This window comes from Tachysurus vachellii, chromosome 6 (genome assembly GCF_030014155.1).
Source record: "Tachysurus vachellii isolate PV-2020 chromosome 6, HZAU_Pvac_v1, whole genome shotgun sequence".
Taxonomy (NCBI): Eukaryota; Metazoa; Chordata; class Actinopteri; order Siluriformes; family Bagridae; genus Tachysurus; species Tachysurus vachellii.
This window is the reverse complement of record NC_083465.1, coordinates 25,911,470-25,939,261: the sequence shown is the minus strand read 5'-3', so window position 1 is coordinate 25,939,261 and position 27,792 is coordinate 25,911,470. Positions and strand designations below refer to the sequence as shown.

Here is a 27,792-nt window from a genome sequence, read left to right as displayed (position 1 = left end):
TCCTGTGGAGGAGGCTTGTGTCAGGTTATGTTGGCCACTAATTTGACACACACACTTACATACACACACACACTCAAGCTCATGCATAGACAGCCAGCCAGCCTGAGAGCATGAAGAAAATGAGTGTCACCTTTTATGTTCTTACAATCTTTGGTAAGTATGGTAATTATTATAACATAACAATGCATCTGTTGATGGTTTAGAATGACTATATGTAATAAATATTTTCACTGTAAAAAAACAAAACTTAATTTGTGATTATCAAGTGATTAATTGTTAGGATTTTATACAAGCCATACATTTGTTTTTGTATACTTCTCAATATGAGTTATCTCTGATCAGTGCTGTTCATGTCACACAGGAACCCTGCTGGTTCCAATGGTTTCTATGGGTGAGGACACAAGCTCTGACATCCAGGACACGAGCTCTGGCATCCAAAACAAGAGCTCTGACATCCAGAACACAAGCTCTGTCATCCAGAACAAGAGCTCTGACATCCAGAACACGAGCTCTGACATCCAGAACACAAGCTCTGACATCCAGAACACAAGCTCTGACATCCAGAACACAAGCTCTGAGACCCAAAACACGAGCTTTGTTAATAAAAGTCACTCAGAGGATGTGGACAATGTAACAAATGCATTTGATCCTAACATAACCAAAGCTGAAAACTCTACGGCCTTAAGCACTCAGGTGCCACCAACGAAAGGTAATGTTCAATGAGTCTTCTTTAAAAAAGAAAGAAAGAAAGAAAGAAAGAAAGAAAGAAAGAAAGAAAGAAAGAAAGAAATGTTGGTTAGAAATTAACTTCCTTTTTAACACCCATTTGTGAGGGGTTTGGTTTACAAGTCATTGAATTGGTTTACAAGTCATTAAAAAATCAAGGTTGTTGGTTTATATATATATATATATATATATATATATATATATATATATATATATATATATATATATATATATTTTTTTTTTTTTTTCTACCAATTTTTGCTACATGGGTTATTTAACAGTTATTTTGCCTGAAGGAAGTTAATTAGATAATATCATTTAATTATATTATAATATCATTTCTTTATTTTAAATATATTTTAAATATATTTTTATTACATACAGAAACTTGTATTGATTCCATGGTATCTGTTTCTCACATTGAATTGTTTAATTCTCTTCCAGAATACCCATCAAACAATCCATCTGATGTTGATATAACAACCAAGAAAACAGGAGGTAAAGATGATTACATTCATATCTGCATCCATATGTACAAACAAATGATATCTGTATTACTGACTTCGCCACCAACACACAGATTTTACAACACATAAAATATCTGCTTATTTATCAGATGTGAACAGAACTACAATGAAAAGCACCACCACCAAAGAGCCTAATGAAGGTAGGTGAATGTATTTATTTAATCATGTAGTGCATAGCAATTTACACTGTTAAACATGAGATTCTTTGGGGTTTTTCATCCCAAATCAGACCTTTTCTACCTCCCCAAAAAATGATCCTAAGTAGAGCCCTTGGAGAGTAATGAACCTTTAATATTAAAAAGCTTTAATAATTCAAAGAATGCGTAAGCTGTAATGACTGCCATTACTTTATGGAGTTTTATATCTGTGTAGGAAATGAGAGGTGAGATGGTTTAAATGACGGTTTAGAAAAAATCAAATACTTTTGGATTTCTAAAGAGTTTTATTCCTAACACATCTTATTGTTTTTTTTGTGTAAATAAATGTATAATACTGTAAATACTTAAATATTGTATTTGAATACGTCTAGAGTCTTATGTAGTATTATTTAATAATAATAATAATAATAATAATAATAATAATAATAATAATAATAATAATAATGGGGGCACGGTGGCTTAGTGGTTAGCACGTTTGCCTCACACCTCCAAGGTTGGGGGTTTGATTCCCGCCTCCGCCTTGTGTGTGTGGAGTTTGCATGTTCTCCCCGTGCCTCGGGGGTTTCCTCCGGGTACTCCGGTTTCCTCCCCTGGTCCAAAGACATGCATGGTAGGTTGATTGGCATGTCTGGAAAATTGCCTGTAGTGTGTGATTGCGTGAGTGAATGAGAGTGTGTGTGTGCCCTGTGATGGGTTGGCACTCCGTCCAGGGTGCATCCTGCCTTGATGCCCGATGACGCCTGAGATAGGCACAGGCTCCCCGTGACCCGAGTTAGTAGTTCGGTAGTAGTTCGGATAAGCGGTAGAAAATGAATGAATGAATGAATGAATGAATGAATGAATAATAATCATCATCATCAAATAAATAAATAAATAAATAAATAAATAAATGGGATTTTTACAAGGATCCCTTGACTTATTCTATATCAAGAACCATTTTAAGGTTCCACATATGTACAATGTACAAGTACATTTTTTTAGCTTTTCTATAGAAAAAAGATTTTAGCTTTTCTCCTTTACTGAGTGCAGCATGCCATGACAATCATGCATGTTGCGTTTCGATTTGTGATGCAAGACTTGTGACGATAGCCTCTGTCATAGTGCTTAACCTGTAAGTACTAATACACTTAGGCACATGCTGGAAGAGGAAAATAATCAGTGATAGTTTGGTACTTTTACTACCCAAAAGTTACTTTGTTTCCTATAACAAAACATTCTAAAATGTTTTATTCCCCTGATACTACAGCAATTTGACTATTTGTTTTATTATGTGATTAATAGATTATTATTATTTTTTTTTTATTTTTTATCAGATGTGTTTGTTAATCTTGGGGATGTTATAAGGTTGTAGACTAAAGACACACAACCTAATACAAAGAGCTGATATCTCCATCCTCTGTAGATGCGTAATACATTTTTAAAGACCCTTCACCCTTAGGTATTATGAAGTATTAAGTTTTACAGTTTAGTCATACTTTAACTTAATATATATTTAACAATATGGGGTTAAATACATAATAATTGATGTGTAGCTTCATCTTACTGATGCAGTTTTCCCCCATTCATTTGTATTGACACCTATAATTATTCATTCATTCATCTTCTACCGCTTATCCGAACTACCTCGGGTCACGGGGAGCCTGTGCCTATCTCAGGCATCATCGGGCATCAAGGCAGGATACACCCTGGACGGAGTGCCAACCCATCGCAGGGCACAAACACACTCTCATTCACTCACGCAATCACACACTAGGGACAATTTTCCAGAGATGCCAATCAACCTACCATGCATGTCTTTGGACCGGGGGAGGAAACCCCCGAGGCACGGGGAGAACATGCAAACTCCACACACACAAGGTGGAGGCGGGAATCGAACCCCGACCCTGGAGGTGTGAGGCGAACGTGCTAACCACTAAGCCACCGTGCCTTATTGTTGTTGTTGTTGTTGTTGATTTAATTTTTAAACAATTCATTATGCTCCATTATGTCCCTGTATCTGCAATATTTAAGCCTTTTGTGATTCTCAGTTCCATTTAAACTCTTCATTCTTTATTCACAGTATAAAACAAATAAATATGTCTTAAAGGTAATAACTGGTTGTAACCTTTTATTTTCTGACGCTGGTTTAGAATCACCAAGATCATCAGGTAAAGATTTACATTTTATTAAACACCTAAACTAACAAAATCTATTTTGATTCCTTAGTCAAACGATCGACTCAAGTAAATAAGTTAGAATCAATTTAGCAATACAGAGAATTGTGAGATTTATATATTTTTTTTTTCCTTTCTTTCAGTGTATATCTTTGTCTTGCTCTTTGTCATTTTGGCCGTTGCTGTTCTTGGCATCATCTTCTTCTGTGTTAAAAGTAATCGCAAGGTAAGAAACCTTTAAAAGCCACAACCTATCATTGCCATGTGTTACTGTTTATTTTACTTCTTCTTAGCAGCACCAGGTTATTCTGACTCCTGACATGATTTCATCTGCTATTTTATTTTTTATGTTGTCTGAATAGAGTGAACATGTACTCATATTAATATTCTTGCCTTTCAGAGGTTCTCTGTAGATATACATGACAAACATGAGGATGCTCAGATTCCACTTGCCTCAGTAGAGCAGGAAATGTGTGAAAGCTCATCTAAAGGTTCATCTGCCCACTACATTATACACTATAGCTTCAACACCTCAGCCAATAAACATCACTGTACTGATATCTATCTATCTCTTATTTTATTCAGGTGCAGACATGAAAACATTTACCACTGAGGAATCTTCACCGACTGACAACATAGAGGAGACTGAAGAACAAAAAGGTATTCAAAACAAGCATGCTGTTATTGGAAAATAATCAAATAGATGATGCTTATTACATAATACTAATACTAATAATACTAATACTAATACTAATAATAATGACAATAATAATTATTATCATTATTATTATTATTATTATTATTATTATTATTATTATTATTATCATTATCATTATCATTGTTATAATGATAATGATAATGATAATAATAATAATAATAATAATAATAATAATAATAATAATAATAATAATTATTATTATTATTATTATTATTATTATTATTATTTGTGAATTTACCAGCATCATGATATACACAGACACTCACTGTCACCAGGCCAGAGGGCTGTGCACAGTAAACCAACTGAATGCTTGCACATCATTGCAACATCTGTTTATAGTTCCTGTTAATGATGCACCAGTGTAGTTCCTCTTTCTGCCAGGAAAACAGAAGGAGACGAGTTAGCTCATCTATTCTGTATTTAGTTAGACCTTTAGTATTGCTTTATTTTATTAATGTATCTGAAATATGGTTACTCACATATTCACTTCTGCATCCGATTTTCCTTGTTCATACTTCATTGATTAAATAAATAGACAGCTATTGCACTCTATTCAATAACTCAATAATAGCTTTGGATTTGAATTAAATTTAATATCATTTGCTAATACCGCAGCTTTATTTTTAATCATTAAACACTCTCATAAAGTAGCTTAACAAAAAGCATGGACATAGAAGTAGATCGCTAATGAAGAAGCCAGATGTTAATGGAAAAAAGAGACATGAGGAAGAAAATCAGAGAGGAACCAGACTCAAAAGGAAACCCATCTTCCTCTTGGTGACACCACATAGTAGGATTACATTGTAATCTTCTACACTTGTATAAAACGTGTATCAACAAACATCTTAACTATCCCCTTTACCTTACTAATAGTTTATACGTTTAGTTTCTTCTAAACGTTTCTGGGGAATGGGGAAGCGGTCGCTATAGTTACGAAATGTCCTGCAATTAACAGAACATAACAAATCACTGAATTTGTAAGAAGATCAACCGTTACTACAACTATTTTGTATTATATTATATGTAGTAATGGACAATACTAACTTTTAAAACTATTTAATGGACAATACTAACTTTTAAAACTAACCAAACTGAACTGAGGAGTTAAATGGGACCCTTTAAGGTTCCTTCATCTTTTAAGTTAAGATGGTTAACCTTTTAAGTTAAAAGGACTGTTGCAACACATAACGGAAATTAAGAAAACAGTTAAGCAATTAAGGGGAAATACTCAATGACAGCTTTTTATTTTTGTTCTTTAAATCGACCCTTAAGTGTTTTTTTTTTCATGCAATCCTGAACAGTGCAATTTAGGATTTTATGGCTGGGTGTGTGGTGTTTGTGATTACAGCTTGTAGAAATCTACAGTATCTAAGTGAAAAGATCCACTGAATGATAGGTGTTTTTGGAGGGAGCAGGGTTCAGTTCTCACCTCTGCGCTGTGTGTGTGAAGTTTGCTTGATCGCCCTGTGCTTTTGTTACCTCTGGGTACTGTGGTTTCCTCCCTGAATCCAAAGACAGGAAGGTTGATAAATCACCTGTAGTGTGTGAATGTGTGTGTGTGTGTGTGTGTGTGTGAGAGAGAGAGAGAGAGAGAGAGAGAGAGAGAGAGATTTTGTCCTGTGATGTGTTGGCAGCCCATCCAGTGTTGCCCTCTGAATGATCTCTGAGTCCTGTAGAATAAACTCCAGTCTACCTGTGACACTGTGTATGATATGCAGTACAGGAAATGGATTGAAACATACAGCACCTGGCATTTTGGCTTGAACCCTAGCAGTTAAGCTGTTAGACTCCAGACTGGAAGGTTGCGAGTGCGAATCCACCAAGCTGCTACTTCTGGGCACCTGAGCAAAGCCCTTAACCCTCAAATGCTTAGTTGTATAAAATGAAATAAAAATCTAAGTCCCTAAATACTGTACATGCAATTGGAGTAAAATGAGCTGCAGTGTTTTCCTTTCCTCGCCATTTAAATGCTGGATGTTCACCCTGTTAGCTAGTTCGAATACATTAATATCTACATAAGAATGAGTTTATTTTAGAATAAAGCTAGACTGGTTGGACTGAGGATTAGAATAAGATAAGATATACATTTATTCGTCCTACAATGGAGAAATTTCTCAATAATAATAATGCTTTAAATTAGTTGCAGAAGAAGGTGCTAAAGTTTAGTTTAGTTTTGCTAAAGTTGCATAAAGTGCCATCAGGGTAAGACCAAGGACAGCTTTTTGTACAAATGACACTGGACTTTAGATTAAGAAACAGTTTATTGTAGAAAAGTGATCTTGAACTTATAGGGAGGTTTTGTTTATTACAAAGAATTGGCTATATTCTTATATATATATATATATATATATATATATATATATATATATATATATATATATATATATATATATATATATATATATATATAATTAACCATTTGGTTAACAGTAACCAAATCTAAGATTATTAAACCTATTTCTAGATTTACATTCTCTTGTTTTGTTGGCATATTTTTTTGATATTTTTAAGCAAATAAGTAAAAACTTGACAATTTAATAATTGTAATTTAATAATTCAGTAGTAGTATAATATGTCTACAAATGCTCTAAATAATCATTTGGTTTATTATCTCATAATAAGAGAGATAAATTTGACTCGATTCAGTGTTTTATCGCATGCTAAGATGTCGTTTTTGTTGTTTATTATTATGGAATTTGTTTGGTTTATCCTATCATAAGATTAAAAAATTATATATTACATTACATTTGATTATTACATCAATGTTTATTCATTTCATGTTTGAAATGCATTTATTATATATTTTTGTGCATTAATTTTTTAGTAAGAAGTAAACTATGTTAAATAAAATAAGAACATTAAAAAGCTTGAAATGAACAAACAAAAACTAAAAATATCTTATATTTAATTTCTTTCAATCTTATCATAGTACCAGATAAATATATTAAGGTATGATTTTTTTTTTTTTTTTTTAAACTTTTAATTGTTATTTATTTATTTATTTTTGTATTGATCAGTTTAATCAACAAAAAAAGGTTCTAGGAATCAAGTTACGGATCAGATTATTGGATAGAAAAAAACTGTACGTTAAGATTCAGTATATTGCACAAGATGATTCTAAAAAAAATATATATTAAAATACATTAACTATATTTAAGAGAGCGGACGAATCAGTGTACAAATCATATTTTGCGTGATTCATATCAACTCTCACCTCTAGGTGGAATTCTAAGACAGGTTCAGATTGAGGTCTGTGTCTCTCACAAATACTTTTAATTTTGAAACTGAAAATGTCTTCACTGGCTAAATATAACTTAATAGCCAAAAGAAAACAGCTCTGACTCGGTTTCTGTTGTTTTCTATTAAAAAAATAAATAAATAAAAAATCCAGTGTTATTCAAGCAGAAAGCAGAAATTTTAGTTGAGACATATCTTAAATTTCACGTCAGATATGTTCCTCTTAACCATGACAACGTATCTATATTGAGTTATAACTAACTCATCTTTTTCACCATTGAGGTGTTAACCGACTGTATGTGTTATTGATGCGTCTGTGTGTGCGTGGGTGTGTGTGTGTGTGAAGGGTGCTTAATGTGGTTCGCACTTCATGATCGGTTTGGCTTTCTGTGTCTGTGTATTGTATGAAGTCTGTTTCTGTGTCTGTGTATTGTATGAAGTCTGTTTCTGTGTATTGTATATCAGTGACAGGATGTTTTTTTAATATATTAAAAACAGTTTAAACGAACACACTTGTAAATAGAATATAAGGAATTTAGGATGTTTAAATGAGGAAATTGACAAAGCAGACACACTGAAAAGGGGAGGGACAAGGGGAGTTACAAGGCATATGGTTAAAAGTTAATCGAATTGAATTGTAATGGATGCTGACATAGAAATAAACAGCCTGGGAAAGGAAGAATAGCATGCACACAAATATAAAGTCATGCTTACTTCAGTAGTGACGTGCAATATAGTGTGATCATGTAGTGATCTGATTGTTTGACGCAGATTTATGTGATAAGAAGTCTGGGGCGTTTTCTACATTGCGAGCATTTTTAATAACAAGAACGTCACTTGAATTCAAATGTGATCGCATTATGTGTGTGTGTGTGTGTGTGTGTGAAAGAGAGAGAGAGAGAAAGAGAGAGAGTGAGAGAGAGAGAGAGAGAGAGAGAGAGAGGGTGTGATATGTCATGATGAGCAAGTATTCCGCTAAATGCTTTAAGTTTTTTAAAACCTGGCTGACGTGATGGTTTAGCGGAAAGTGGCCTTACACAGGAAACGCATACGCATGACTGTGAAACAGTGTGTCCTAAGTTGTAAAAATGGCACAATTCTGTGTTGCCATTAAGAAACCAAGGTAGAAACGAGTGTAGCACAAGATCTTGAAGATGCAATATATAATCTTACTTGATTCCTGAAGATGTAGTCGTATTAATTATATATTAAAGATTTTAAATTAGCTGTTTTCTGGAAGGTTTAATGTAGTCAGTATTTATGGTGAAATAGTATCATTCTTTTGTTAAGTGGTGGCTCAAGCAGTTAAAGCTCTGGGTTGTTGATCAGAGGATCTGTGTTCGTTGGTTTGGAAAGGTACAGAGGAGAGAGATGATTACATTGGTAGAAGGATGTTGGAGATGGAGCTGCAAGGTAAGAGGTCAAGAGGAAGGCCAAAGAGGAGACATATGTATGTGCTGAAAGAGGACATGATGGTAACTGGTGTGAGAGTAGAAGATGACGAGGATAGAATAACTAACCCTAATGGTAAGCGAGGAAGAAGAAGAAGACAGAAAGGGAAACAAACAAACAAACAAACAAACAAATAAATGAATAAATAAATAAATAAATAAATAAAGCAGTGGTGGATCAAGTGGTTAAGGCTCTGGGTTGTTAATCGGGGGATCAGGGTTCACTGCCAATGCTGCCACTGTTGGGCCCTTGAGCAAGGCCCTTAACCCTCTCTGCTCCACTGGTGCTGTATCATGACTGACCCTGTGTTCTGACCACAACCTCCTAAGTTGGGATGTGTGAAGAAATAATTTCATTCTTTAGAACATGACGCTTCTTACAACCAGTCCAGAGACAAAAAGGTTTCAGGTTAAAAAGTTTAGAATCCTACAACTTACTGTAAGTATACAAGAAAAGTAATAATATAAAGCATATTTCCATCAGTGAGGGGTAGAAAAATAAAAAAAATCACTTTAGACGTTGCATTTGTGTTGTTACTTAGTGCTTTCACCTCAATTTCTATTCTCTGAATCACCATTAACATCTGCAAGACTTTCTCAGACAGTCAGGACCAAGACAAATTAGTAGCCCTGTTGAGGCTAATATCGGTCATTTCAGCTCTTTGGTCCTACATCTGTAGATTACAGTCTTTTCTTAGGGAGTCATTAAGCACACAGTGGAAAAGTGAGATGAAAAGAGAGAAAAGCCCTTGACTGAGAGACGCTGATGTGCTTCAGCTGAGTCACGATTGAAGCGCTGCAGCCTTTCATGCGGTCCCTGGTAATAACCAGGTGTCTCTATGTTCCCACCAGCACCAGCTGTATCTCCTGCACAAGTCCTGCAGGTTTCACTGCGCTCACTAATCAGAGCTCACTCACTTCCGTGTGTGAAGGAATAATGATGCTATTAAGAATTATGGGTTGAAATGAGTCAATGTGTGTGTGTGTGTGTGTTTGTGTGTGTGTGTAATGATTACTAATTTTCTTGTGGTGTTTCAGGGAATTGGTGGTGTAATAGATAAGAGAGATATTAAGATGGTGGAGAGTGAAATTGCCATTGTGTGGAAAATGGAAACTTAATTTTCAGCTTAATTCCTTCTATAGTTTATTACTTCATTCATTCATTCATTTTCTACTGCTTATCCGAACTACCTCGGGTCACGGGGAGCCTGTGCCTATCTCAGGCGTCATCGGGCATCAAGGCAGGATACACCCTGGACGGAGTGCCAACCCATCGCAGGGCACACACACTCTCAGTCACTCACGCAATCACACACTAGGGACAATTTTCCAGAGATGCCAATCAACCTACCATGCATGTCTTTGGACTAGGGGAGGAAACCGGAGTACACGGAGGAAACCCCTGAGGCACGGGGAGAACATGCAAACTCCACACACACACAAGGCGGAGGCGGGAATCGAACCCCCAACCCTGGAGGTGTGAGGCGAATGTCCTAACCACCAAGCCACCGTGCCCCCCTAGTTTATTACTTGTTGATGTTAATTGTTTGCCCATATTGTGTGTGTACAAAGTTACATTTGTATGGATGAATAAAAGGCACTGAAAGACTATTTAAACAGAAAAGAAAAGAAAGTGACAAACAATTTTGCAGCGCAATAAATAATAAAGTAAATTTATTTTAAAAAAAAAACATTAATGAATATATTAGACAAAAAGAGGAAAAAAGACATTTTTTTTGGACAAATCAGGAGTGTTGTGTGTGACAGAAGAGTGTCAGCAAGAATTAAAGGAAAGGTGTAGAAGACAGTGGTGAGAGCTGCTCTGCTGTATGGGTTAGAGACTGTAGCAGTGAGGAAAAGACATGAGGCAGAGATGGAGGTAGCAGAGATGAGGATGTTGAGGTTCTCTTTAGAAGTCACGAGGATGGACAGCATGAGGAACGAGCACATCAGAGGGACGGCTCAGGTTGTCTGGGGAGAAGGTCAGAGAGACTAGATTTAGACGGTTTGGACATGTACAGAGGAGGGAGATGATTATATTGGTAGGATAGAGTTAGGTGGAAACTGATGATTCGCTGTGGTGACCCCTAACGGGAAGAGAGGAACACAGAAGACGAAGAAGAAGAAGAAGAAGAAGAAGAAGAAGAAGAAGAAGAAGAAGAAGAAGAAGACAGAAAGGGAAAAATAGAAATGGCTTTTCTTAGCTAGGTGTAGGTATCATCATAATAAAAATCATAATAAAAAAATTATTATTATTATTATCGTTATTATTATTTATACTACTACTACTACTACTACTACTACTACTAATAATAATAATGTAAAACAAACAAATAAATCAATCAATAAAATGCATCTAAAGTGACCAGTAAAACAGGACTAGAAGAACTATATTCAATAATAAAAGAAATAACTTGGATAATATGAGTTGTGAAAAGTAAACACACCACTGACTCTAGAGAACTATGGTTTTAAGCACACATATTAAATACTCAGCACTTTAAGATACATGTTTATGCTCCAGTTAATCCAGCTCCAGTAACCAGTGTCATCTTCAAAATGTGAAATATTATCTTATCTGATCTGATCTGAATTTATCTGACTTTACGTCCATTTTCTGTTCATGCAAATTCTCCTCCGCAGCCCCAACTGAAGGTGATAAACAGACTAAGGAAAGTCCAGCTCAGTCTGAAGCCCCTGCTGAGAAGCCGGCAGGGTCGACAATCGAGGATGACGCAGCCTCCAATAAAACCTCTATGGAGACTCTGGATGATGTTCTTAATGAGAACAACAGCAACAACAACAATGCAGGTCCAGTGCATGAACATATCCATCTAGAAAGTTCTAAGATTTTTTAATCTTAAGATTGATTAATGGGCTGAGATGCGTAATGACTTTCTTTGTTTTTTTTTTTCTAACAGTGAGTGATGTTAGTGTGTGCTTCATTGATATCTGCCTTAACGACTAGATCTAAGATAGTATGAGGATGAAAATGCAATGGTGAGTTCAACAACCAGACACACACACACTCACACAATCGAGAGAGGGTTGAGGCCCATCGCTTGCTTTTTCTTTCTTATTATATATTTATTTCTTTTTTCCCTCTCTCTTCTGTTTCCATACTTCTGAAAAGCTGCTTTGAGACAATAGGAATTGTTAAAAGCGCTATACAAATAAATTGATTTTGAATCACTTGCACCTTGACAGTGCTACAGTTACAGTACCTACTAAGACCTATTGATTCTACATAACCATACTGGTATAGATAGATAGATAGATAGATAGATAGATAGATAGATAGATAGATAGATAGATAGATAGATAGATAGATAGATAGATAGAGCAAGGCCATTAGAGCAAGGGCGTCTGTCAAATGCTGTAAATGTCCCAATAAATGACTAAAGTATTTTACTTAACCAAAATTATATTTGCATCACCTTATGACTGATAAGCTATGCATTCAGTTTACCTCCATTGTAGTTAAGACTCAGCGCATATAACTTCGAGTCGTAAAAGAGGAACTGTTTAATGCATGGGCAACCCATCTTGAAAAATCTTGAAATTTAGGATAGCGCACTGTCATCAAAGCCATTTTAGTGAATATTCAGGCAGGTCTAGGCCAAGATTGCGTGTCTACAGGCCCTTCCGGAGGGGCTTTCCTCTGTCAGAACGCTATAGGTGACAACATGTTAGCAGCTCACCTGTGCAGGAACAGTTAGAGGCCCTGGTAACTTCACATCTGTCTTCACGCCATCCCTAGGGAATTCTCACAGCTTTATGCTGCTGATGAGAGACCCACATTACTAAGCTTTCAGCAGATACATCCTCCTCTAAAGAGCAGTGGCATAAATCAAGTAAATCTTAAAACGCATAAATAACATAAATCCTTACATAAAACACCTTAAGACTAAAATACACGGCGAGACAACACAGCAACAGTAATCAAGCGAAGAAATATGTATATATCCAAAGTGAATTATTTTCCTATAGTGTGTATTTTCCGTATTCTTTTTCTTATATATATAATTTTTTTTTAATTTTCACATCAAATTTTCTACCCATTTATAATTATCTGTGAAACATCTACAAAATATGTAACATAAGTTATAACAGCTAACATCTTCCTTATAGATAACTTCACAATACCAGTAAATGTAGCTTTTAGGTAAATGTACAGTAGGTCTGCTTTACACGTTGCTGTAGACCTGGTTACAGTAGAAATAATATGTTTACGAACAGACACATTAAAGTTGTTTTGTGATTTGAATTGCAGCCAGAAATACAATTATAAATTTGCATAATCCTTGTTATCTGCAAAATGTTAATAATTTAGAATACATTTTAAACATGATCAATGTAAACGGTTATTTGGTGTTCTGGAAAATGTAAATATCTTATATAGCTAAAAATCTGAAAAACTAAGATCTGTAAAGAATATAACAAGTATTTACACTGATCATCCAGGGTTAAAGTTTACATCCCCCCGGATGTTAGTTCACAATGTTGCCATCTTGAGCATCAGTGAACGTTTGCACCTTTTGTAATAATTAAATCATGTTAAAAAAAGTCCCTCGGTCATCTTCAATGTAAAAAAGATTAATCTCGGAATATAGCCTCTTAATGAAATGAAAGGGCTCAAATATGGAACTGAAGGATTTTTCTGAAAATCTGTAGGTAGTTTTACTGCTCAGGACAAACAGAGGACTCATGAAAAACTATCCCATAGTTTGTTGATCACATGTAACACATTTAAACCTACGGTTATGTAAAAAAGCTTTTTTCCGGACAGAACAAAATAAAAAAAACTAATTTTATTTAATCTTTCAATTTTATACATTGTGCTAAACCAAAACCGCAAGTGCGGTGTAAACTTACGACCTCAAATGTACTGCCAGAACAGAAAATGTAATAGAAAAATGATAGAAAATGAATCAACACCTTCTGAGCGGTAAGACACCTACAGAGTTATTCTATAATGTGCCTTAAATAGTTGTGACTAGTTTAGACACAATAAAAAACAAAACAAATATTTGTTCATCTCAGAACATTTGCTCAGATCCATAACTTCTGTATACAGGTCAATTTTGGAAAGATACGACCATTGATGATGACTCAGCTGAATATTGTTCATCAAAGACTATTAATTACCCCTGTGTGTGTGTGTGAGATTGTATGTGTGTGTGTGTGTGTGTGAGATTGTGTGTGAGATTGTATGTGTGTGTGATTGTGTGTGAGATTGTATGTGTGTGTGTGTGTGTGTGTGTGTGTGTGTGTGATTTTGCCATCCTGTTCAGGGTGTAACCTGTCTTGTGCCCCGAGTCCCCGAGGTTCCTAGTAAGCCAGTAAGATAATAAGTGTATGCATGAATTGGTGAATTGATGACTAAAGATGGCTAAATGGATGTTAACAATAGATAAATACATAAAGCAGCTTTGCAGAGATCTAGATCTAAGTCAGAAGCAATGCCCTGAGACAATATGAGAAAGAAGCGAGAATTTTCCCATAATACCCCATATGTTTTATTTCTTGATTGGGAAAGTGATTTGGAAATGCTTTGTTTGATTAAGTGCTGTGATTCGTCTTGGTGTTTCCCTGGTCTTCACACAACTAGATTTATTTTTTACTTTGTATGAATGCAGCAGGATTATGGAAACACTGCTAAGACATACAGCTCACAAACTGGCCTAACCACATGTATAAATCAATAATAATAAGAATGTCTTTGCTGAATATTGTTCATCAAAGACTATTAATTAACCTTTTATCACTATTCATCAGTCATCATAAGAATGTAATACTATCCATATTCTGAGAGTATTGATAGACGCCTGTTTTAATTTGCAATAGATAAAACGGACTCTGAGTAATACTACCAGCCCAGTGGAGTAAAAGGTCAAGTGCTGGCTACAGTTTATGCTTTGTAAGGAACACACTTATTGCTTTCATCTGTCAGCCATGTCAGTTAGAGCCTGACCTCACACCACACCAGACATGGCTGGTAATGCCTCCATTGGCGCCATTATGGAGAAAGCAGGGCTCAGGTTTTCATCTTGGCTCGTGTGTGTGTGTCCATGTGTGCTTTAGCATGTAAGCACGTAGATGTATCTGTATGTTCATGCATGCAAGCAGTACACTGCCACCTACAGTATGTTAGCTGAAATTGATAGCTTGTTTGCTGCACTGATTAATCTGATAATCAGTTAATCGGATAAATAATCTTTTATTAATAATAAGTTTTAAGACAGAGTGCATCTTGAACATGTCTGTTTAATGCATTAGTTGATCACAGTTATTTATAATCCCATATATACAGTGGCATGTAACATTATAGCAGAGCCTGGCTCGATATATCATTTTATACCAGCTCGTATACTATCACCTCTCACAGTGAAATATAAAACATGTACACACACTCATACACGGCTTATTCCATACCAAGCACACACAGACATATATAAACCAAAGGATCCATGTTTACCTCTTGCACAGGCATTATTACCTCGGCATTAGCTTTCATATTTGCCCCAAAAAGAGGCATGATCTTTAGATATGTGCAGGTACTTGGGTAGAGAAACTCAAATCATGTTAATGTCAATTTGATTCAATTAAATTTTATTTGTAGAGCACGTTTAACAATGGACATTGTCACAAAGCACTTTTAACAGGAATATAACAATTTAAAAACGTATAAATTTTACATTTATATGTAACACGTTAATAATTAAGCCTGAGGTGACGATGATGAGGAAAAACTCCCTGAGATGATATGAGGAAGAAACATTGAGAGGAACCAGACTCAGAAGGAAATCTCATCTTCATCTGGGTGACACCAAAGACGTAACTTATGCGTATATACCACATACAACTTACATGGGGCAATCCTAAATGTTTGGTCCCAGAATGTATTAACACAGATCCATAAGAAAGAGTTTAAATCCCAGCACTTTTAGCAAGCTTCTGGAAACCCTTAGTAAGGTCCATACCCATCAATTGTGTAGTTATATGCTTGGATCTTTCTCACTTCTTTATCACTTTTAACAAAACATGTCATGAAAAAAATGGGCAAGGTGAGATGATTTGATGAGTGAGATCATGCTGCTTGGATGTGATGCTGCATTCTGCTTATATAGTACTTTTGTCAGCAGGAAGGATTGTAACGATGAATTTGAGGTGCTATACTCAGACCCAGCTGGTATAAAAATGCTAGCATTGCTTTTTTTTGGTGCCCATGTTGAGACCCCATGCTCAACTCTCATAGTTTCAAATTAATAATGCAATTTCCTAATAGGTTGAATGTTTCAGCCCTCCCACTGGAAAAGACCTAATAAAATGGCAGGGAAAGTCTAAAAACACTACTTGGAAAAACAAAAGAATGAGTGTTGCGAGGAAACACAAAGACAGATATAAATCTCCGAGACCTGAAACTTATCCCACCTGGATTAGTTGCAAAATACTGGCTGGAGATAATGACAACTGTGCAATTAGCCTTGACTTTTGTGAGGGTTACTGGCCTGTTATCTTCCAGTAAGTAAGCTTTCACATGCTTTCAAATAATTGTTGGATGAATCATTTCCAGGTTTCTGAGGGGGTTAGTAGTCTTCTCGTAAGTATTTTAAATAAGAGTGTGTTTACAAATCACAGCGACATTCTCAAAATGGTCAAAGACGCAATTAGACAAGCATGTTTTATTTTACTGTGATGCAGCAGTTGGTTTAGTCTGTTAATAAATACTCAGGTTCAAAGGCAAGACACAAATCTATAAATGACAGAGTCAAACAGCGGTGTCTGATCTTATCTGGAAAAAGCCATGTGGGTGCAGGTTTGTGTTCCAGTCAATCAGAAGCCACACCTAAGTCTACAGGAAGCCAAGACAAACTGATTTAACAAGTGGAGTGAGATATAGCTCCTGCTACTGTAAGGTTGGACACTCCAGGAGTACATGTCAATATACTGCATGCTGCTTTAGAAAAAATGAATCAGAACGTTTCCTCAAGACTCGTTTCCTCCTCTTGTTCAAAGACATGCGTTCTAGGCTAACTGGCATCTCTAAATTGTTTGTAAATGAATGTGTGATTGTGCCCTCTGATATACTACCATCCTGTCCAGGGTGTAACCTGGCTTGTGCCCAGAGTTTCCTTGTATAGACTTCAGGTTCCCAGCAAGCCAGTAAGATAATAGGTGTTGGGAATAGATGAATTGGTGGATTAATGGATTGATGACTAAAGATGGCTAGATGGATGTTTTGCAGAGATCCAGATCTAAATCAGAGGCAATGCTTTGAGACAATATGAGGAAGAAGCCTTGAGGAAGAATTTTCCCATAAGTACCACATATGATTTATTTCATGATTGAGAAAATGATTGGAAATGCTTTGTTTGATGAAGTGCCCAGATTTGTGCTGGTGTTTCCCTGGTCTTCACACACCTAGATTTTTCTTCATTTCCTTAACAAGTTATTTATGGGTATAAAACATTTGTGTGAATACAGCAGGATTATGGAAACACTGCTATGGCATACAGTACAGCTCAAAAACTGGCCCAACTGCACATATAAATCAGTATCGCATGCGTATTTGAAGCAACGTAGTTCAATAATTAAACGGTGCTATACAAGCTGTTTAGACAAGTTCAGGGCCATTGTCTTGGCAAAGTTGTTGTCTGAGCACTGCAGGAGTTATGTCTGACACTGGCCCAGACCTGAAGGGAATTACCCTGTGTGCTCTAGTGTGGAGATAATAAATATGTGTATATGTTTAGCAGACAGCATGTAAGTGAGTGTACTTCTGCTTGTGCTTCCTGGTTTTTTGATGTGGTAATGGGCCCTTATGTGTATCACCTGGACACCTGTAGCACTGCTCGAGGAGCTGTTAAAGCGCTCCACCCCACAATCCGAGCAGGTGGCGTGTGTCTGCTTTTCCGAGATGAGGCAACCGAGTCAACAGAGCTCGTCCAAGGTTAAAGACTGTGACCTACTTAAATATCAAACAAGATAACAATTTGTGCTCATCAAGACCTTACATGTAGATACAAAGCATAAAAGATTTCAACAAACTCTTGAGTACAAAGATAACAGTAGTCAAAATATTTAATCAAACTGGTCCATTTAGGTCTGATGTTTCAAGTGAAAGACTTATATTTCAAGTGCATAAGCTTCATTTGTAAACACGGTTGATTACATAATTATTTACTAAATCTAAAACCTCCAAAAGAGACTAATGATGCACCAGCAGTACACAGCACATCTTCCTACTCTTGATCTTGCCATCAAATTGAGCAGGATAAACTTTTGCATCTGGACTACAGAGAAAAGTATAATTATAGTTAAACTTTATTTACCAAACCTAAGCTAGTAATACACACGCCTGTGCGGTAATATAAGCCAGTGGTGTTTTGGTAGGATACTGATGCAGCTTTCTGTCTTGCCAGCATGGCAGTGATTACGTGGAATCTTTTTTTTTTTTTTGTTACTGCTTTTGAGGGTGATTTAAACTATACTTATAGCTATAACAGAGCTTGCATTAAACAATCTAGGAACTGCAATGCAACTGTTTATACTCTGAGGCTTAATGAAGACGACTGTTCATAATGTAGCTTGCAATTAATAACAAGAAATAACAACAAAAATTACTGTGCTTGTGATGTGATTCCTATTAAAGTCTTTACTGGTTTCATAATTATTTATGAAAAAGAGATAAAAAGAGTTTTAATATTTTTAATATTTTTCTTTTTGAAGTAGAACTAACATTATAAAATAATAAAACATAAATACTCAAAAAACAGTAATGAATAAAAAAATACAAGTATTAAAAATAAAAAGCTATAAAAATATAATAATAATAATAATAATAATAATAATAATTTTATTATTAGTAGTAGTAGCATTTTTATGTTCAATGCTGAATTTTTGATACACAAGCTATTAGTGTGATTTACCTCTTAAATAAATAAATTGACAGATACAAGCTATAAATAGAATTCATGGAATAAATGAGATTTATTCTCTTTTACAGCTTGCTGTGACAATTCTAAAATAATACTAATTAACTAAAATATCAGCAAGGATTGTTTTATATTGTTAAAGGTCCCCTTCCACACAAAACCGTTTTTACTTGTATTTTTTGATATGTGTTAGGTCCATATGTGTTTGTGTTGTGTCGGGAATGTGAAAACGAACTGTTACCTCCCCGGACAGTTCTAGCCACTTAAAAGAAATAAGGGGAGAAATCAGGTCAGTTGGAAAAGCTGGTCACTCTGACGTCAGAGTGATTGAGCTCATTACTATTCATGAGCTCTCCCACTTGAGACCGCGCCCCCAGAATTCGTGTAGCTCAGTGAGTTTCCTATACAGCAAGGATGGCTGAATGTCAACGGGCTTGTGAAGAAGCCATTCTGCCGCAATTCAAGGTGATTGTAAACAAATTTCCTCTAGCCTAGGCTACTTATTGCGCTGGGTGAATGAACAGTCATGCTCTCATATCCTAGAGGTTAGCCAATCGGAGCCAAGCAGCATAACTCATTTGAATATTCATGAGAACTGGCGCAAATCGAGCTGAGTCTTCCTGCAGGCTTTCTATACCACACTAGAATGGCTTGAAACAAGGTAACCAAGGCATTATTTCCACAAAAAAATGTTACAGAGTCCATGGTAAACTTCAGACATTACCACAAAAGTAATGACATACAGTACGTGTGGCAGGGCATCTTTAACAATAAAGCAAAAAGCAATATTAATGATATAACATAGATTCAGAGTTATGATTGTACAAAAGTGTAAGCTCAAAAAACGTACAGAAAGTAAATATTAAAACAATGCATTTACATCTTATACCTTGATTTAAGTTATGAGTTAACATTAAAACTATTCTGACATTTCAAAACTAAAAAATTTAAAACTCCAAAAGTTCTACTGTTCTGAGTTTTCAAGTCATACAAACTTCTACAGTTTTGCTTTATGGTTAAAAAATTGTGATCAAATTACAACAATGGTGTAGTTATTTGTGACTGAGTGATATGTCTAATAGCACATTTAATGGATATAATCATAAAACCCAAATTTACATATACATTGTCATTGTTATATCATATACTGTATGCTTTGCACCGGTGCCAATAAATTAGTGGAACTTTATTATTGACCAATTTTATCAGCCATCTGATTTATTTCTTGAATCATACTGCTCTTGTAATGTCAGAGTTGTCTACATCCATTATCACTTTCACTGTACCACTATAGTGTGTGTGGGTGTGTATCCCAGTGTGTGTCCATGTGTGTCGGCTTGCATTGATCTACGTTTGGCACCACACAGAAGGCTCACATCCAAGGCTTGCGAGTCAGATAGAGTCTGTCCACTCGTTCAATTCACCAAGCATCCACCTGCTCCCATAATGTCCCTATAAAGCTTCACACCTTCTTTCTTTGCCACTATTTTTGTGTGTGGTTTTGGAGTTATGTGATAGGATCTTGTGAAGATCTGCTGGCTCATATTTCTCTTTAGTTGGGAGGCAGAAAACACAGAGACCCTTTTTCATACCTGCTACCACTCAGCAGGCTGCAATACTAGACAGAGTTGTGTCTATGAGGGCCCCTGGGGTGGCACAGGCCCCTATTGAAATATACACCCATCAGCCCTAACATTAAAGCCATTGACAGGGGAGGTGAATAACATTGCTTATCGTATTACAATGGCACCTGTCAAGAGGGGATTTGTTATGTAGCAAGTGAACAGGCAGTTCATGAAGGTGATGTTTTGGAAGCAGGAAAAATGGCTGTGTGTAAGGACCTGAGCGACTTTGGCCAGGACAGGGTGTGCTGGCTAGACAACAGGGTCAGTAGATATTAACTAGCAAAAGTGGCTTAAGGAAAGACAACCTGTGACCTCCAAACTTTGAACCAAAGTCATGTGGGGAGCTAGAGCTAGTCCATCTGGTCTTATTACACAGAGATAGTGTAGCACAAATTGCTGAAAAAATTAAAGCTGGCTATGATAGAAAGGTGTCAGAATACACAGTGCATCACAGCATGCTGAGTATGGGGCTGTGTAAATGCAGACCAGTCAGAGTGCCCATGCTGTTTCCTGTTCAATGATGAATGCAACTCCATTGGGCATGTGAGCATCAGAACTAGACCATGTAGCAATTTCCTGGTCTGAAAAATCACTTTTTTCCTTTACATCATGTAGACAGTTTCATGTGAGCCGCTTCTTTTGGGGAAGAGACAGCACCAGGAAGTATTATGGGAAAAAAGGCAAGCAGGTGGAGGCAGTGTGATGCTCTGGGCAAATTTCCGGTAGGGAAACCTCGGGTCCTGGCTTTCGTCTAGATGTTACTTTGACATGCAGCAACGTTCCGAACATTGTTTCAGGCCAAGTACATCACTTAATGGCAAGAGTGTTTCCTAATAGCAGTGGTTTCATTCAGCAGCATAATGCACCCTGCCACACTGCAAAACCTGTACAAGAATGGTTTGAGGAACATGACAAAAGTTCAGGGTGCTGACTTGGCCTCAAAAATCCCTCAATCTTAATCTGACTCAGCATTGATCTGATCCATATAGGCTCACAACTTATAGGATTTAAAGGATCTGCTACTAAATGTTTCAGAGGTCTTGTGGAGTCCATGCATTGATGGGACAGAGCTGTTTTTATACATTGATAGGAAATATATATACAATATATACAATTATTCATAATATATCAGCGAAGTGAGTTTAATAAGAGTTTTTATTCATTTATTTTAATTCATTCAATACTTTTCATTCATTTTTACAAGGGTCAATGAACAAAAACATCTCTCTCTCTCTCTCTCTCTCTCTCTCTCTCTCTCTCTCTCTCTCTCTCTCACACACACACACACACACACACATACACACACACACAATTTGATGTGATCACAATTGAATTCAAGTGACTTTCTCGTTGTTAAAATTTCTCATAGTGTAAAATCAGTGAAGAAATCTGTCTTTATTAAAAGGAACAAAGATCGAGTTTACAGAGAACCAGCATGCAAAATTTTTACGCTGTTTTCTTTTGATTCACCGAACAGTTAGTACATAAAGTCTAACATTTAGAGATATAATTTTAGATTCTTAATGTACTAAAGTAGTACTAGAACGCACCCTTGTTTTGAGATGTACTTTTACCTAAATTACATAATAAATTGTCATTTAGTAGTAATTACTCCTGTCTAAATATGGCCTGTTCAACCACTTACATTATCCATCTACTGCCCCTCAATAAAAAATACTTTTGCCAATGTCGAACACACAGAAGTCAAAAGTAAACCGAGTAATGTCTCTAGAACTTGACACTTGAACTTTAGAACTCTAGAACTTACTTACTGGTCTGTGTTGTTGGTATACAGTCGTGAATTGACTGCATGTTCATCATCTTTCTTCTCTCCAGCTGTCTCTTCTCTTGAGCTTTTTTTACCCACCCTTTTGCTGGCCATCCTGAAAATGTGTGGTGCTTTTAGAAAGGCTAAATTTGTAAGGACTTAAGGAGCTGTTTTACAATTGGGGCACTTAAGAGAGGTGATAATTAGTCCACAGCAAACGAGTGTAGGGTGTTCGACTTCCTGTATGTGTGCCAGAGCAGTGAATGTCCATTTAGCCTTCACTCTTTGAATCCCTTTTTTTGCTGAGTGGCTTCATATTTTTAGACAGCCTCCATGCATTGGCTTGGGAAAGGTACGAAGAAATTTCCAACACAGAGTAACAATATTATGGTTCAAGTGAAGAGAATTTCTGCTATATACAATAATTATAAACTAATATAGTTTCAGGGGGACACGGTGGCTTAGTGGTTAGCATAAGTCGCCTCACACCTCCAGGGTTGGGGGTTCAATTCCCACCTCCGCCTTGTGTGTGTAGAGTTTGCATGTTCTCCCCGTGCCTCGGGGGTTCCTCCGGGTACTCCGGTTTCCTCCCCCGGTCCAAAGACATGCATGGTAGGTTGATTGGAATCTTTGGAAAATTGTCAATAGTGTGTGATTGCGTGAGTGAATGAGAGTGTGTGTGTGCCCTGCGATGGATTGGCACTCCGTCCAGGGTGTATCCTGCCTTGATGCCAGATGATGCCTGAGATAGGCACAGGCTCCCCGTGACCTGAGAAAGTTCGGATAAGCGGTAGAAAATGAATGAATGAATCAATGACTATAGTTTTATTTATTAGTTAATAATCTTACATCAGTAATGTATCTTTAACTACTATAAGACTATTCTGTGCTCATCCTAGGAATCTGCTCATACTAAAATGATTTATTTGCATCAAAACACTTTTGAACCTCAGATATGATACAATTTCACCAACGACATAACTTTAGATTATCTACAACAAAGATTCATGATCCTGCACCTCACACCACGATGAGCTTCACCATGACATGCTTTCTAAAACATTTAAACACTGCCATCTGGTTTGTTTAAGAGCTGATTTGAGCTGTGTCCCACAAATCCTGTCCATACACAGTGACAAGTGATTAGGAAGCCCATCATTACATGGAGGAGGAATTAAAAAAAAATCCAATAATTATACAGCTAACTAACTATTCTAGCAGCACTCATGAAAATTCATGCAAAAAAAAAAAAAGCTGCCAAATTAGTGAACAGTTACAGTTGCAAATGTTGTTCTCCATGTGCTGACATATTTACACAAGGTACATCTGCTTCCTGTTGGAACTCATGACCTGCCATCAGGCACTTATGTCAAAGGTCAGAAGTCAGTCAGTCCTAATTAAAGGAAACAGACTGGCCATAAGAGAGAAATTCAGAGTAATTCTCAGAGCTGAAGATTATATTTCTGAGCAAGTCTACACAGAGTCGGTTTAGTTCCTTCCGTTACCCAAGCAGGACCTATGCGTCATTTGTCATCAACATATTATTTGTATTTTAATGCTTAATTCAAAATATCTCATATGTGCATGTATCTACATAAATTATTATAAACAACTGGATGCTGTATTCTTTTTAAGACCCTTAAACACAAATTGCAACTGCTGAGTTATACTGGTTCATGTTTTAAAGTAGGTACAATAGATATGTTTTGCCTCAATACACACACACACACACACACACACACGCTTCTGTCATCTATCCTAAATTCTCCTTGCTTTGCATTTGCTCTGTTAGCTGCAGATAACAGGTTCAGATTTCAAAGAGCCTTGTCTTTTAAGTGTGTCGGATGATAGAGGAAACGTCCACGTGTGCTCACACACACACACACACACACACACACACACACACACACACACACACACAGCATTGATAGACATGTCCATATTCTTCCCAGAGGCTAAAGTTTCCATATTTATAATATTTTCTCAATCTCAAACTATTTGCTTTGATTAGTAATTGACAGATTTGTGACACTCCAGGTGTAAGAAAACTGAATGTTTCACATCTTTCCTCAACGGTTTCATACTTCCTTCTGTGGGTGAAGGACAACGTTATGGTTTTTAAAAGCATATACATGGATGTGTATGGTGAACACACCACATTAACAATATATTTTTTTATATTATATAGCCGTAAAGTACAGTTTTCTGTGAGGAGAGTTCTTTTCTGCAGCGACCCTCAAAGTCCATGTCCTGTTTTGTGAAGCATAGCAGGGCAAGCTATGATCAAATAGGTGCTGAAAAACAGACCAGTCCTTCTGCACATATCAGGCCTGCACATCACAGCCACATTCCATAAGCCAGGACACTGACAGCTCGAGCCCAGAATTCACCAACACTGCCTCCCTTCTTCTTTTACGGAATAAGTAGCGATGAAGCGCCTTTAGAGGAACTGCTCCGAATAGCATGGAGGAAGTCAACAGCAAAAGTTTATGTTGGTGAAGGGTTATTACGGAGCTGAATTCTATTTCTCATTAAAATATATATGCATATTCTATCCAAAAGCAGCTATCCATCAAAAAGATGCCTTGGAAATCCGTGGCAAAAAATATAAGTCCAGCTCAAAGCTACCTTAACAATAGTTTAATACTGAAGTTGAGCAAGTTCTAGAGGCTCTCATCACTTGAACCTCTAGTACAACTTGGTAGATTTTTATGAAATTTGTCACAGTGATAGAAGACAGTCTCAGGCAATTCATTCTCCTCTTTAGCCCCAAACCAACAGGATAAACTTTTTAAAATTATTTTATAATTTACTTTTAACTTTTAGAAGTGTTGTATTTATTATTATTATTATTATTATTATTATTATTATTATTATTATTATTAGTAGTAGTAGTAGTAGTAGTAGTAGTAGTAGTAGTAGTAGCAGTAGCAGTAGTAGTAGTATTAGTAGTATTAGTAGTATTAGTAGCAGTAGTAGTATCACTATATTCAACACTGCATTTAAGAAAGTATACATTTCACTGTTTAAACATATGTAAGAAGTCTGTCAGGGATTTTAGTGGTTTTCAGAGGTGGATACAAGTGCAGATATAATTTAGACAGTGCAATAAATGACATACAAATCACAGATTACATGAATAAAAACAACAAGAACAAGAGATACACATGAATCATAGAACAGCACATGAGCTATACAGATGCAAAGCAAAGACTACATCCAGAGAGAGAGGGAGAGAGAGAGAGAGAGAGAGAGAGAGAGAGAGAGAGAGAGAGAGAGAGAGAGAGCGTAAATAGCCATGCTAATAAGACATACACATGTCTCAGATGTTCATAATAAATTTCACTACCCCAAGTAGAATATCAAGTAGGATATGACAATGTGGACATGTGGACTCACACTACCTATTCATCATTCATTTGCTTGTTATTCCTTCACACTAAGATCCCTGAACTTTACTGTTTCAGACCATAAAGCCAAAAAAGGAACTAAAAAGTTTTAATTAGTCACTTTATTAAACGTTTCCAGTTCCAGCCCAATCCCAATAAATCCAGTCAATGAAACCTTATGCCTCTAGCCAGAGCAGAGTACACAGTTAGCGCAGGTTATTTGAACAAGGTTCTTGGATTAGCCCACAGGTTTCTCCCACCTTAATGAATCCCCTGAGGAATGCCAGGTTTTTCAGCTGCTGCTTACTTTCCTGGGTCAAAGTTTGTCTGATCCTTATCTCTGTATTGAGCTCAGTATTCTGTATTGTTCACTTCAGACCAACAGCCTTCCAACCAAGTCAGTAGCTACTGTGTTATGGACATTTGTAGATATTATTAGTACTTAGCTACTTAAATGATTGATCATGGTTGCATATCATTATCATCATTCAGACTTTATGAATGAGCCTAGTTTGTATTAATAATGTCAATTCTTCATTAAATTCCCCAAAGCATTGTTGGTCCATTTACAAGTTTAAGCCTGCAATTTATATTTATTGCTCAGGACAATTTATTTCAGTTGCTTTAATCTCTCAAACAGATGTGTATGTATGTTCTGGGGTGAAAATGGAAAGGTAACATTTGGGGAAACAGAAGGGAATTTGAGAAATGGGATTGAGAAACATTTAAAATTCATTAGAGGGAATAATGCAGATTTGAAGAACAACTTGTACTTTGGATAAGTAGCCCTAATTTTAACATGCAACACATTCAGAAGACATTATCTTAAAATTTCATTAAAAGTCTAAAAAGGTGCACAGGTTTGTAATGGAAATTGTTGTCCGAACATCTTTAACACTCGATCATGCCTTGTCCAAGTTCCAAATTTACAGGTTTTGTAATTTGCTCTGAAATCTGGAGCTTGGGAGATTTTTGCTTAGTGATTTCTGTAAGCAAATGTTAAAAACTAATAACCATTGTTTTTTATTCTTTTTTATTTTATTTTATTTTATTTTTTTTATTTATTTATTTTTTTTTATACAGATGAAGCAGGACTGTCTTACCGAACTTACAAAAAGGATGCAAAAATAAAGCACATAATCTATATGGCCAAAACACCTGACTACACTCCTATATGTGCATTTATTACCTTATGCATTTTATTAAAAAATAATAATAATAAAAAATAATAAAAAAAACTTTGACACTTTTTCATTGTAACTTTGAACAATGTTTTAAACTTAAGTATGTAACCTAGTGAACCAGCATGAATGTATCCAATGATAGAGATTTAAGCACTTACTGTATGTACTTCGCTCTGGATAAGGGCGTCTGCCAAATGCTGTAAATGTAAATATATGTTGCTCTTCCTCAAAGATTTGCCACAAATCTGAAATCCACAAATGTTTAGAATGTCTTTACATGCTGTTGCATTATTATTATTTTTTTGCTGGAAATATGAGGCTCAAACCTGTTCCAGCATGACAATGTCACTGTGCACAAAGCAAGCTCAAAGTGACTCAACCCCACTGAACACGGTTGTGATCAATTGAAACATCAACCTCTTCTACGCCTCCTCACCCAATATCAGTCCCTGATGTCCTGCACTCTTATACCTGAAGGAGCACAAATTGCCAATACTTACAGTATGTGTCCCACATTTGACTTGTTGTGTCAAAAGTGTTTGTCTTTTGTTTTAGTATGTTTGTACATAACGCCCATTTCCAAAAATAATAGATTTATAAAAAATGAATGAACTCTTTTAAACTTAAAGTTGAAAGTGGAGGTCTTTATGTTTATCATACAATGTATTTTTTTATATTGTATGCACATAAATGTTATATTCTGAAAATATCCTTTAACTGTATAGCTACTGTATTTTAGAGGTTATTGTTTCACACCTAGGTAAATTGTATGCAAAAATGTATTATGTCTCTCAAACCTGGGTTTGGGTAAGCTTACTTGATCAGACTTGTTTCACTTTTTATGCACTTTGTTCATCTGCAATTTATAGTTAAATAAAATAAAACATGATGGGTTGATATGATTACGACTTCGAAATT

General features: G+C 36.1%; 1 protein-coding gene across 1 annotated transcript; it reads left to right on the top strand.

Moving 5' to 3' along the window:
* Positions 1–27,776, top strand: si:dkey-27h10.2 (uncharacterized). The gene is made up of 11 exons (XM_060873116.1): positions 1–153; positions 362–709; positions 1,171–1,224; positions 1,343–1,393; positions 3,541–3,558; positions 3,708–3,790; positions 3,965–4,055; positions 4,150–4,224; positions 11,614–11,781; positions 11,892–11,970; positions 26,774–27,776. Exons 1-10 carry the CDS (start codon positions 111–113, stop codon positions 11,936–11,938), a joined length of 978 nt encoding a protein of 325 aa, XP_060729099.1. The 5' UTR covers positions 1–110; the 3' UTR covers positions 11,939–11,970; positions 26,774–27,776.
* Positions 27,777–27,792: the final 16 nt, after the last annotated feature.

Bases quoted from the DNA above. Each gene is read 5' to 3' on its own strand.
- si:dkey-27h10.2 (XM_060873116.1), top strand. From the start codon at position 111: ATGAAGAAAATGAGTGTCACCTTTTATGTTCTTACAATCTTTG. The intron at 3,791-3,964 runs GTAAGAAACCTT...CTTGCCTTTCAG, and splicing joins GTGTTAAAAGTAATCGCAAG to AGGTTCTCTGTAGATATACA. The intron at 4,225-11,613 runs GTATTCAAAACA...TCTCCTCCGCAG, and splicing joins GGAGACTGAAGAACAAAAAG to CCCCAACTGAAGGTGATAAA.